We start from the raw sequence: 13690 nt of genomic DNA, 5'->3' as shown, positions 1-13690 counted from the left end.
TGTAAGGAATTTATCATGGGCCAAGTTTATTGGCTGGCTTCTTAAAGCATCCTGGGTGTTAACTTCTCAGATGTGAAGGTGGAAGTCTATCAAGATGTGACTTTTTAAACATGCAATTGTTGCATGTGATTATCCTTTATAAGGGGGCTTCCCAGGTGGCTCAGTGGTGAAGAATCTGCCTACCAATGCTGGAGATGGAGACATGAGTTCATTCCCTGGGTCAGGAAGATCCCCTGGAGTAGGAAATTGCAACTCACTCCAGTATTTTTGCCTGAAAAATGCCATGGTTGGAGGAGCCTGGTGGGCTACAGGACATGGGTCGTTAAGAGTTGAGACAATTGAGTGACTGAGCAACTAAGCATGCACACATATCCTTTGTAAGGAAGAAATCCACAGGTATAAAGGACCAAGTAATTAAATTAAATTTCTTCAATTATGAGGCAATGTGTTTTCTGGACTGATGAAAAATCATAGTAGATTTGCTTAGAGTTAACTATCTAGGAGATTTAGGTATAGAAATATTATGTGAACATAGTAAGAATGTATTCCTGAGTTTTAAAAATTCTTTTACTTTCCTTGCCTGGGAAGTCCCATGGGCAGAGGAGCCTGGAAGGCTATAGTCCATGGGGTTCAACAGAGTTGGACAGTACTTAGCAACTAAACACAATTTGTCAAATATAAGTCCTACTATAACCTATATCAGAATTACCTGGATGCCTTTTAAAAATGAAGATTCCTTGACCATAACCTAAATCTCCGTACACGACACCCTCTGGAATCAGGGCCAGTGTTTTCCAGGCAATTCTCAAGTATCAATATATTCAAGCTCGAGAACCACAACTTTGTCTGGGACAAAAATGGGTGGCAAACTCAGAGTAGTTAGTAGATGTTTCACCTTTACATAACCCAGATCCCTCTGTATGTTAAAAATATATAAATATACATATAAGCTAATTTATTTTTCCCAAGAATAACAAACACAAGTGAAGGCTAGATTCCCAACCTTTCCTCTAAATGACCAGGAATGCTTTTGCCCATAAATCAACAATGTGTATCAAGTGGTACAAAAAGTAGTTTTGGCTAGGCCACACAATGTGATGGATTCATGAAGTATAATTTAAGACTTATTAGGAAGAAGAGTATATGCTTTATGTTGGTCTTGAGATGCATTCTGTTTATTGGTTAAAAAAAATTCATAAACATGAAATCTAAAGAGAACAGTACATTAAACACATAAGCAAAATTATCAAAGATGTGATTTACAAATTTTACTGGCAACATTGGAAAAGTTTATTTAGCATTCTCAAAAAAATGAACATAAAAATATTAGAAGCAACTACTATCCAGCGTCAAATGAAACAAATCAGAATACCTAAAAAATCTGATAACTCTAAGTGAATAGATAACTTTATTCTTTTGGGAAAAAAATAAAAGACATTATTAACGAAAACAAAGTAACAATTGTAATGGTGTGGGGCAGGCGCTAGATATAGCAGCCCCACTTAGCTACTGGTCAGCACCACAGTGGACCCTCCCCCTCTTCTGTATAAAAGGAATCCAAATTTAGGTTGTTTTGTGTGTGTGTGTATATAAACTTTTTATTTTGTATTGGGGTGGTGGTGGTGGTGGTGTAGCCCTCATAATTAACAAAAGAGTATGAAATTATACTTATACAGTACTTAGGTGTAACCTCAAAAATGACAGAATGATTTCAGTTCATTTCCAAGGCAAGCCATTCAACATCACAGTAATCCAAGTTTATGCCTCTACCACCGATGCCAAAGAAGCTTATCAGTTCTATGAAGACCTAGTAGATCTCCTAAAACTAACACCGAAAAAAGATGTTCTATTCATCATTGGAGATTGGAATGCAAAAGTAGAAAGTCAAGATATACCTGGAGTAACAGTCAAGTTTGGCCTTGGAAAACAAAATGAAGCAGGGCAAAGGCTAACTGAATTCTGCCAAGAGAATGTACTGGTCATAGCATATACCCTTTTTCAACAAATCAAGAGACTACTTTACACATGGACATCACCAAATGGTCAATACTGAAATCAAATTGATTACATTCTTTGTAGTCGAAGATGGAGAAGCTGTATACAGTTAGCAAAAAAAAAAAAATTCTTTTACTTTCTCTCATAACAAAACGGGAAAAGGACAAAATATGAGACAGTTTTTAAAAGTGGTACTCAAGTATGCAGTTTTATTTTATTTTATTTTTTTTTAATTTTCAGAATTGAAGACCATTTTTCTGAAAAGCAGAAACAAAGCAAGCATCCAACTGCAGAACCATGGCCAGCAATCTTTCCCAACCTGAAACCGTGCAGCTCTGCCATGAGAATGTGAACACATCTTGCATTAAATCTCCTTTGGGTCTTTATTGGCTATCTTTGGAAACTTCTTGGTGATGATTTCAGACTTCAGTTCTTCACTTCAAGCAGCTGCATTCTCTAGCCAATTTCTTGATCGCCTCTTTGGCCTGTGCGGAGTGACCGTGATGCCCTTCAGCATGGTCAGGTCCGTGGAGAGCTGCTGGTACTTTGGAGCCAGATTTTGTGCCCTTCACAGTTCCTGTGATGTGGCATTTTGTTACTCTTTTCTCTTCCACTTGTGCTTCATCTCCATCGACAGGTACGTTGCTGTTACTGACCCCCTGGTCTATCCCCCCAAATTCAAGGTGTCTGTGTCAGGGGTGTGCATCAGCATCTCCTGGATTCTACCCATTGTGTACAGCGGAGCTGTGTCCTACACATGTGTCAGTGATGATGGGATGGAGGAATTAGTAAGTGCTCTCAACTGTATATGGGTTTTGTTAAGTGTTTTGTTATTTTTTATACCTACCGTTGTTATGATAATTCTGTATGGCAAGATTTTTTTAAATAGCTAAACAACACAGAGAAGGCAATGGCACCCCACTCCAGTACTCTTGCCTGGAAAATCCCATATTGGAGGAGCCTGGTAGGCTGCAGTCCATGGGTTCGCTAAGAGTCGGACACGACTGAGCGACTTCACTTTTACTTTTCACTTTCCTGCATTGGAGAAGGAAATGGCAACTCACTCCAATGTTCTTGCCTGGAGAATCCCAGGGACAGGGGAGCCTGGTGGGCTGCCATCTCTGGGGTTGCACAGAGTTGGACACGACTGAAGTGACTTAGCAGCAGTAAACAACAAGCTCTAAAAATTGAAAATACTGGTAGCAAGCAGAATCAGAGAGTTACAAATCCAGAGTGGCCAAGAGAGAGAGAAAAGCAGCTAAAACACTGAGTCACAGTACTAGCATTTATGATTTCATGGTTACCATATACAGTTGATATACTAATTGATGCCTTTATGGATTTCATAAATCCTCCCTATATTTATGAGATTTGCTGTTGGGGTTCCTATTACAACTCAGCCATGAACACTTTGATTTATACTTTATTTTACCCTTGGTTTAGGAAAGCCTTGAAAGCTATTTTAAGTGGGGAACTTTTAAAGGATAGTTCATCAACCACTGGCTTATTTTCAGAGTAAATGAAAGCACTAAGTTGAAAAATTTAGGACTATTTTTAAAATTATGAATTTATGATGAAATTAGATACAAAAAATGAATAAAGCTTTTCAAAATTGGGGAGATATATATATATATATATATATATATATATATATATATATATATATTTCAAATTATCCAGGAGAAAAGTCACAGACAGGTGCCTTCATCATATAATAAAGATATTTATTGCACTAAGTAATAAAGGCATGGCCTTGAGGAGGGCCTGGCAGCCCACTCCAGTATTCTTGTTTGGAGAATTCCATGGACAGAAGAGCCTGGGAGGCTACAGTTCATAGGCTCAGCAAGAGTTAGACACAACTGAAACGATATAACAAAGTAATAAATGATTAAGTGGTTTACTTGTATCATCTGTCTTGATGCTTTGTACACATTCTTACTATATGTACTTGTTATACTATATGTATATGCATTCTATATGTACCATATATCCATTTCTGTGAATCCTGAATCTCATTTTTCGTTCTCAAATCAGTAATCATTTTCTCATTTAGATTCAACTTTCATTTATCTTTCAATGGTCCTTCTTTCTCAGTCTTCTGCAACATTATTTCATTTTCTAGGGCTGTCATAGCAAAGTATCACAGGTGGGGTGGCTCAGTCGACAGAAATTATTTCTCCCACTTAGAAATGTAGAGGTTAGCTACAGACATTATAAAGAAGTAGAAATTGTGGAAAAAATTTACCAAAAAAGCTGATACAATGATTGTTAGCTAATATAAAATCTGCATGTGAAAAAATTATCTATTATCACTAGCGGGGACCATTTCTGCATCAATTTCTCTCACTTGAAAATAATGTGTAATTCACATTCTCATTTTTTTCTCAGCAGTTTCCTTACCTAAGTATACTCTGTATTTACTTCTCCAGGATGTTGTAGGATCAAAAATTCTTTGCTTTTGCTGCAAAAAACCTAATATTAGAAAAAGCATAAACAATGTATAAATCTCCGACCCATGTCTCCTGTGTCTCCTGTATTGCAGGCAGATTCTTCATCTGCTGATCCTTTGTGGAAGTCCAGTGTTTTGCATAATGAAACCATTGTAGTATAAGTAGTGGTATGTAGGTCTTTTTCTTTTGGATTTTTCTGTCTTGTCATTCATTTGAAGTAATTTTTTCTCATTGGTTTTCATTGAGTCTTTTCATTGTTTTCAAACAAATTCTGAATATTAATTATATACAAGTAAATGGCTCAGAAGGTAAAGTGTCTGTCTACAATGCTGGAGACCCGGGTTCAGTCCCTGGGTTGGGGAAATCCTCTGGAGAAGGAAATGGCAATCCACTCCAGGACTATTGCCTGGAAAATCCCATGGACAGAGGAGCCTGGTAGGCTACAGTCCATGGGGTCGCAAAGAGTAGGACACAACTGAGTGACTTCACTTCACTAAGTACTTGTGCAAGGATAGCTAAGGATTAAAAAAATGTATTTTATCTAGTATTTTCCTCAAGGAAAATAATTTTGTGGGTAGTATGGATAATTCATTTTAAAATATATTTTTTGAGACTCAGAAGGATATCGCAGATCTAACTCCTGTGAGCAGAGGATGAGTTGTCATCACAAGGCTGGCACATGGTATTTGGTCATTCCTATAATATTGTCTTCTCACCCACATATGGTCCCATGGCCTGCGGGTTAAAAAGTTGTTAAAACAACCTTATTTTTCAGTAGGAAGGACTTTTGAGGAATCCCCAAGCATGTTTGGACTTGTGTAGGCAAAAGTAGGCAAATAGAAGGGAGGATTAGTTTGGGACTGTTGGATTAATTTCCATAAATGGAAGACTGGGCTTGGAAAAGAGGGAGTCAAGTAGAGCAGTAGCATGATAAAAATAAGTACACTTTCACGTTATCACTTACTATCCTCAATACATCAGATTAACTGCAGCAGGTTTTAAAAAAGGACATCTTCCTATTTTTAGAGCATAGAGCACATAGAAAAAATTAAGTGAAAGAGTCACATAATAGTTCCATTCAATAAATTTCACACAGAATTACACTGTTACTAAATTATAGATAGACCAAAGGAAAATTAAAGATTTTTAAAATACTTCCTATGGGTAGGGAAAATATTCTATTATTATATATTATACCAAAATCTCTAGTACAATTCTGAATATGAAATTTCTTTTGAGCATGTAGTGAGTATGTGGAACTCAACAAAAGAAAAAGAAAACAAAAGAGCAGATTCTTGCATTCACTCCAGGATAGCAGTAGCAGTGTTAGTTGCTCAGTCGTGTCTGACTCTTTGCAACCCCATGAACTGTAGCCTGCCAGGCTCCTCTGTGCATTGGGATTCTCCAGGCAAGAACACTGAAGTGGATTGCTATTCCCTTCTCCAGAGCATCTTCCTGACCTGAGGATCGAACCCAGGTCTCCTTCATTGTAGGCAGATTCTTTACCATCTGAGCTCCAGGGAAGATCACTCCAGGATAGTCTTTCCTAAATATGACTACCCAGGTTGGCTGATTAAGGCTTTCTAATTACACAAGCATGTAATGCTTTTGTTGGTACTGTATTATAACCTCCTTAGCCTTAGATGACGGAAATTTTCTTGGCAAAACTCTATCAGTCTTTGCCTGCTTCATTCTGTATTCCAAGGCCAAATTTGCCTGTTACTCCAGGTGTTTCTTCACTTCCTACATTTGCATTCCAGTCCCTATAATGAAAAGGACATCTTTTTTGGGTGTTAGTTCTAAAAGGTCTTGTAGGTCTTCAGAGAACCATTCAACTTCAGCTTTTTCAGTGTTACTGGTTGGGGCATAATATTGAATAGTTTGCCTTGGAAACGAACAGAGATCATTCTGTCGTTTTTGAGATTGCATCCAAGTACAGCATTTTGGACTCTTTTGTTGACCATGATGGCTACTCCATTTCTTCTGAGGGATTCCTGCCCACCGTAGTAGATATAATGGCCATCTGAGTTAAACTCACCCTTTCGAGTCCATTTCAGTTCGCTGATTCCTAGAATGTCGACATTCACTCTTACCATCTCTTGTTTGACCACTTCCAATTTGCCTTGATTCATGGACCTGACATTCCAAGTTCCTATGCAATATTGCTCTTTACAGCATCGGACCTTGCTTCTATCACCAGTCACAGCTGGGTATTGTTTTTGCTTTGGCTCCATCCCTTCATTCTTTCTGGAGTTATTTCTCCACTGATCTCCATGGACATCACCAGATGGTCAACACCAAAATCAGATTGATTATATTCTTTGCAGCCAAAGATGGAGAAGCTCTATACAGTCAGCAAAAACAAGACCAGGAGCTGACTGTGGCTCAGACCATGAACTTCTTATTGCCAAAGTCAGACTTAAATTGAAGAAAGTAGGGAAAACCACTAGACCATTCAAGTATGACCTAAATCAAATCCCTTATGATTATACAGTGGAAGTGAGAAATAGATTTAAGGGCCTAGATCTGATAAACAGAGTGCCTGATGAGCTATGGAATGAGGTTCGTGACATTGTACAGGAGACAGGGATCAAGACCATCCCCATGGAAAAGAAATGCAAAAAAAGCAAAATGGTTGCCTGGGGAGGCCTTACAAATAGCTGTGAAAAAAGAGAAGCAAAAAGCAAAGGAGAAAAGGAAAGATATAAACATCTGAATGCAGAGTTCCAAAGAATAGCAAGAAGAGACAAGAAAGCCTTCTTCAGTGATCAATGCAAAGAAATAGAGGAAAACAACAGAATGGGAAAGACTAGGGATCTCTTCAAGAAAATCAGAGATACCAAAGGAACATTTCATGCAAAGAGGAGCTCGATAAAGGACAGAAATTGTATGGACCTAAGAGAAGCAGAAGATATTAAGAAGAGATGGCAAGAATACACAGAAGAACTGTACAAAAAAGATCTTCACAACCCAGATAATCACGATGGTGTGATCACTGACCTAGAGCCAGACATCCTGGAATGTGAAGTCGAGTGGGCCTTGGAAAGCACCACTACGAACAAAGCTAGTGGACGTGATGGAATTCCAGTTGAGCTATTCCAAATCCTGAAAGATGATGCTGTGAAAGTGCTGCACTCAATATGCCAGCAAATTTGGAAAACTCAGCAGTGGCCACAGGACTGGAAAAGGTCAGTTTTCATTCCAATCCCTAAGAAAGGCAATGCCAAAGAATGCTCAAACTACTGCACAACTGCACTCATCTCACACGCTAGTAAAGTAATGCTCAAAATTCTCCAAGCCAGGCTTCAGCAATATGTGAACTGTGAACTTCCTGATGTTCAAGCTGGTTTTAGAAAAGGCAGAGGAACCAGAGATCAATTGCCAACATCCGCTGGATCATGGAAAAAGCAAGAGAGTTCCAGAAAAACATCTATTTCTGCTTTATTGACTATGCCAAAGCCTTTGACTATGTGGATCACAATAAACTGTGGAAAATTCTTCAAGAGATGGGAATACAAGACCACCTGATCTGCCTCTTGAGAAATTTGTATGCAGATCAGGAAGCAACAGTTAGAACTGGACATGGAACAACAGACTGGTTCCAAATAGGAAAAGGAGTTCGTCAACACTGTATATTGTCACCCTGTTTATTTAACTTATATGCAGAGTACATCATGAGAAACGCTGGACTGGAAGAAACACAAACTAGTATCAAGATTGCCGGAAGAAATATCAATAACCTCAGATATGCAGATGACACCACCCTTATGGCAGAAAGTGAAGAGGAACTCAAAAGCCTCTTGATGAAAGTGAAAGTGGAGAGTGAAAACGTTGGCTTAAAGCTCAACATTCAGAAAACGAAGATCATGGCATCCCGTCCCACCACTTCATGGGAAATAGATGGGGAAACAGTGGAAACAGTTCAGACTTTATTTTTCTGGGCTCCAAAATCACTACAGATGGTGACTGCAGCCATGAAATTAAAAGACGCTTACTCCTTGGAAGGAAAGTTATGACCAACCTAGATAGCACATTCAAAAGCAGAGACATTACTTTGCCAACAAAGGTCCAGCTAGTCAAGGCTATGGTTTTTCCTGTGGTCATGTATGGATGTGAGAGTTGGACTGTGAAGAAGGCTGAGTGCTGAAGAATTGATGCTTTTGAACTGTGGTGTTGGAGAAGACTCTTGAGAGTCCCTTGGACTGCAAGGACATCCAACCAGTCCATTCTGAAGGAGATCAGCCCTGGGATTTCTTTGGAAGGAATGATGCTAAAGCTGAAACTCCAGTACTTTGGCCACCTCATGCGAAGAGTTGACTCAATGGAAAAGACTCTGATGCTGGGAGGGATTGGGGGCAAGAGGAGAAGGGGACGACAGAGGATGAGATGGCTGGATGGCATCACTGACTCGATGGATGTGAGTCTGAGTGAACTCTGGGAGTTGGTGATGGATAGGGAGGCCTGGCATGCTGCGATTCATGGGGTTGCAAAGAGTCAGACATGACTGAGCGACTGATCTGATCTGATCTGATCTAGCCTTAGATGACTGAATTAGAGTTGGCAAAATGATTCCAGGAAAACTCTTTAGTAGGTAGGCTGCTAAGTCATTTCAGTCATGTCCGACTCTGTGCGACCCCAGAGATGGCAGCCCACCAGGCTCCCCCGTCCCTGGGATTCTCCGGACAAGAACACTGGAGTGGGTTGCCATTTCCTTCTCCATTAGTAGGTAGGAGTGAATCTATCATATTGTTACTCAAGAGAAAAGTAACAAAGATACCAGATCATGTTAATACTAAGTATGAGAATGTAGCTCTTTGATCTTGCCTGAGTTCTATTCAAAGTTTTGATTGCTCATTGTTTCCTTCTTTAAAATGATAAAAAATATATCTATCACTGAAATTCAGCACACACTGAGAGATGAAAATTTAGAAGCAATCTCTTTGGAGTCCAGTAAAAGACAAAATAGTCCAATATTATCACATTTTATAAACATTGTTTTATTGCTGTTGTTGTTCAGTCGCTAAGTCATGCCCAACTGTTTGTGACCCCCATGGAGAGTGGTTCACCAGGCTTCCCTGTCCCTCACTGTCTCCCTGAGTTTGCTCAAACTCTTGTCCATTGAGTTGGTGGTCTTATCTAACCGTCTCATCCTCTTATCGCCCCCTTCTCCTCCTGCCCTCAATCTTTCCCAGCATCAGGGTCTTTTCCAATGAGTCAGCTCTTTGCATCAGGAGCCAAAATATTGGAGCTTTAGCATTAGTCCTTTCAATGAATATTCAGGATTGATTTCCTTTAGGACTGACTGGTTTGATCTTCTTGCCGTCCAAGGGATTCTCAAGATTCTTCTCCAGCACCACAATTTGAAAACATAAATTCTTCAGGCTCAGCCTTCTTTATGGTCCAACTCTCACATCCATACATAACTACAGGAAAAACCATAGCTTTGACTATATGGACCTTTGTTGGCAAGTAACATCTCTGCTTTTAATATGCTAAGTTTGTCATAGCTTTTCTTCCCAGGAATAAGCATTTTAAAATCTCATGGCTGCAGACACCATCCATAGTGATTCTGAAGCTAAAGAAAATCAAGTCTGTCAGTGTTTCCATTCTTTTCCTCTCTATTTGCCATGAAGTGTTGGGACTGGAGGCCATGAACTTAGTCATTTGAATGTTGAATTGTAAGCCAGATATTTTACTCTTGTCTTTCATCCTTCATCTCCTCTTCACTTTCTGCCCCTAGGGTGGTGTCATCTGTATATCTGAAGTTATTGATATTTCTCCTGGCAATCTTGATTCCAGCTTGCGCTTTATCCAGCCCAGCATTTTGCATGATATACTCTGCATAGAAGTTAAGTAAGCAGGGTGACAATATACAGCCTTAATGTACTGTTTTCCCAGTTTTGAACCAGTCCATTGTTTCATGCCTAGTTGTAATTGTTGCTTCTTGAAGGAGGGCTTCTCATATAGCGCTTCTCAGGAGGTGGGTAAGGTGATCTGGTATTCCCATCTCTTGAACAATTTCCCACAGTTTGTTGTGATCCACACAATCAAATGCTTTAGCAAAGTCGATGAATAAGATGTTTTTCTGGAATTCTTTTGCTTTTTCTCTGACCCAACGGATGATGGCAATTTGATCTCGAGTTCCTCTGCCTTTTCTAAATCCCGCTTGTACCTCTAGAAGTTCTCAGTTCACCGTTGAAGCCTAGCTTGGAGAGCTTTGAGCATTACCTTACTAGCATGTGAAATAAGCACAATTGTGCGGTAGTTTGAACCTTTGGGACATTGTCCTTCTTTGGAACTGGAATGAAAACTGACCTTTTCCAGTCCTGTGGCCACTGTTGAGTTTTCCAAATTTCCTGGCCTATTGAGTATAGCACTTTCACAGCATTATCTTTTTAAGATATGAAATAGCTCAGCTGGAATTCCATCACCTCCACTAGTTTTGTTCATAGTAATGCTTCCTAAGGCCCATCTGACTTCACACTCCAGGATGTGTGGCTCTAGATGAATGACCACACCATCATGGTTATCTTTGTCTCTAAGACCTTTTTTGTACAGTTCTTCTGTGTATTCTTGCCACCTCTTCTTAATCTCTTCTGCTTCTATTAGGTCATTACCATTTCTGTCCTTTATTGTGTCTATCTTTGCATGAACTATTCCCTTAATAACTCTCATTTTCTTGACAAGGTCTATACAATAAATAAGCAAATATAAATGTAATATACATGAATGACTGAAATGCATTTGAATTTACAGATGTCTTGCATGCCTTTCAGCTCATAAATTTTCTTCTACTGAAGTGTCTCTGAGTATTTATTCATCTTAAAGAGAATGTTCTTAAATATCTCTCTGCAATATATCCTGTGCAATAGGTCCTTTTTGTGTAGACCTCTTCAGATAAAACGATCTCATATTTTTACTTAGCTAAGACTTTTTCCTTTTAGCAATGAATAAATTTTGAAATATATCAGACGGAATTTTGTATTTCATTGGATGATCATACAATTTAAATCTGTTAAATGGTAAATTATAGTAATAGATTTTCAATTGTTAAAGCAAACTTTCATTCTTGGCATCAGTTCAGTTCAGTTCAGTCACTCAGTCGTGTCCGACTCTGCGACCCCATGAATCACAGCACGCTGGGCCTCCCTGTCCATCACCAACCCCAAGATGTATCATCTCTTTATACGCTGTTAATTTTATTTTGTTTAGGATTTCTGCTTCATTATGAGTGAGAGTGTTCGTTCTTTTTCCTTGGGTTTTGTATCCACGCTATTCTACATCAAACAATAAATTTTAATTGAAGAGTAAAAGTGTGAATTTCTTCTTCTTCACACCTTGCACCATAGGGACTCCACTGTAGAGGATTTTGGATATGGGATTTGGCTGTGCTTCCTGAGGGGATTTGGCATTAACTTGTTAGATAGTTTAGAGGTGAGTAGTAAAAGATAACCTGCGTCTTTTGCATCTCCTGCATTGGCAGGCAGGAGTTTTACCACGGGCATTATATGGGCTTCCCTAAAAGGTAATGAATAAATAACAAATCAACACGCACCATGCTAACTTTGACAAAGAGGAATACCCACCCAAACATCAGTCAGGTAATAAAAGATTGCTGTTATATTGTAAGGTAAGACATCTTTTGTGGGAAAAGAAAATTTGCAACAGATTTATTTGAAGTTAAATTATTATTCAATTTAGAATATTGTTTCAGAGTACATTTTAAGTATAAAAATAATACTTTATATTCTAAAATTAAAATAAATTCAAATTCAATATACAGTTATTTAATATGTTCAGAGATTAAAACTAACATAAATACATGACAGGTCACACGATAATGTTTGGTAATTATAACAGAAATAAGTGGTTCAAAGATCTTTGTTCTATTTTATTTGATTGAAAAAGGGAGGACCTTCTCCGGATGTTTACGTGCTATCTACAGCAGCACCATGAATAGCAGCTCATCCACTGCTGCAGCTGTGCAGCTCTGCTACGAGCACCTGAATGGATCCTGTGTGAAAATCCCCTACTCACCAGGTCCCCGCCTCATCCTGTACACAGTGTTCACCTTTGGAGCTGTGCTGGCTGTATTTGGAAACCTCTTGGTAATGATTTCCATTCTCCACTTCAAGCAGCTGCATTCTCCAACTAATTGCTTGATTGCCTCCCTGGCCTGTGCAGACTTCTTGGTGGGAGTGACTGTGATGCCCTTCAGCACAGTGAAGTCCGTGGAGAGCTGCTGGTACTTTGGGGAAAGTTACTGTAAATTTCACACTTGTTTTGATGGGTCATTCTGTTATGCTTCCATCTACCACTTGTGCTTTATCTCTCTGGACAGGTACATTGCGATCACTGACCCCCTGGTCTATCCAACTAGGTTCACTATGTCTGTTTCTGGCATGTGTGTTGCCTTCTCCTGGCTCTTTTCAGTTATTTATTCTTTTTCCCTTCTTGGCTCAGGAGCGAATGCAGCTGGACTGGAGGATCTAGTAAGTGCTCTCACCTGTGTGGGAGGCTGTCAATTTGCAGTGAATCAGAGCTGGGTATTAGTGAATTTCATTTTATTCTTCATTCCCACCCTTGTGATGATAGTTCTTTACTCCAATGTTTTCCTAATCGCTAAACAACAGGCTAGAAAAATTGAGAATCTGAGCAATAAGACTGGGCGATGCTCAAACAGCTACCAAGACAGAGTAGCCAAGAGGGAGAGAAAGGCTGCAAAAACGCTGGGCATTGCAGTGCTAGCGTTTCTGATCTCCTGGCTGCCTTACTTCCTCGATTCCATCATTGATGCCTTCCTAGGTTTCATCACTCCCACATATATTTATGAAATATTGGTTTGGATTGCTTATTATAACTCAGCTATGAACCCCTTGATTTATGCATTCTTTTATCCTTGGTTTCGAAAAGCCATCAAACTCATTGTCACTGGCAAAGTCTTGAGAGAGAATTCCTCAACAGTAAATTTATTTTCTGGGTAAGTCTACATTTTAGATGGAGGAATTGACAGTAGATTCACAGTGAACACACGTTGGGTAGAAAATTTAGTCATATGTGTCAGGGTCTTCTAATGTAAAATAAATTATGCTTCAAATTTGACCCAAACACTTAAATTCAGATTCATCATTCTTTGGTAAATATAACATAAAACCCTGTATGTAATGGAAACAGCATGACCTTGGAGCCAGGAACATGGCAATCTAACACCGATCTTGGGCTGTTTCCATTCTCTGAACTTCACT

General features: G+C 39.1%; 1 protein-coding gene and 1 pseudogene across 1 annotated transcript; both read left to right on the top strand.

The window, feature by feature from the left end:
• The first annotated feature begins 2292 nt into the window (after positions 1–2292).
• LOC147366133 (trace amine-associated receptor 8-like) lies at positions 2293–3514 on the top strand (annotated as a pseudogene).
• An 8871-nt stretch (positions 3515–12385) lies between these two features.
• On the top strand, positions 12386–13483 carry LOC147366132 (trace amine-associated receptor 7a-like). Its single transcript, XM_086316150.1, has one exon. It carries the CDS (start codon positions 12398–12400, stop codon positions 13427–13429), a length of 1032 nt encoding a protein of 343 aa, XP_086172276.1. The 5' UTR covers positions 12386–12397; the 3' UTR covers positions 13430–13483.
• Positions 13484–13690: the final 207 nt, after the last annotated feature.

This window comes from Bos grunniens, chromosome 9 (assembly GCF_055505025.1).
Source record: "Bos grunniens cultivar Pamir isolate PY7600 chromosome 9, Bosgru_T2T1.0, whole genome shotgun sequence".
Classification (NCBI taxonomy): domain Eukaryota; kingdom Metazoa; phylum Chordata; class Mammalia; order Artiodactyla; family Bovidae; genus Bos; species Bos grunniens.
This window is presented reverse-complemented; position numbering and strand designations above follow the sequence as displayed.

What these genes read in the sequence shown, in the direction of transcription:
- LOC147366132 (XM_086316150.1), top strand. Translation starts at nt 12,398, where the DNA reads ATGAATAGCAGCTCATCCACTGCTGCAGCTGTGCAGCTCTGCTACGAG.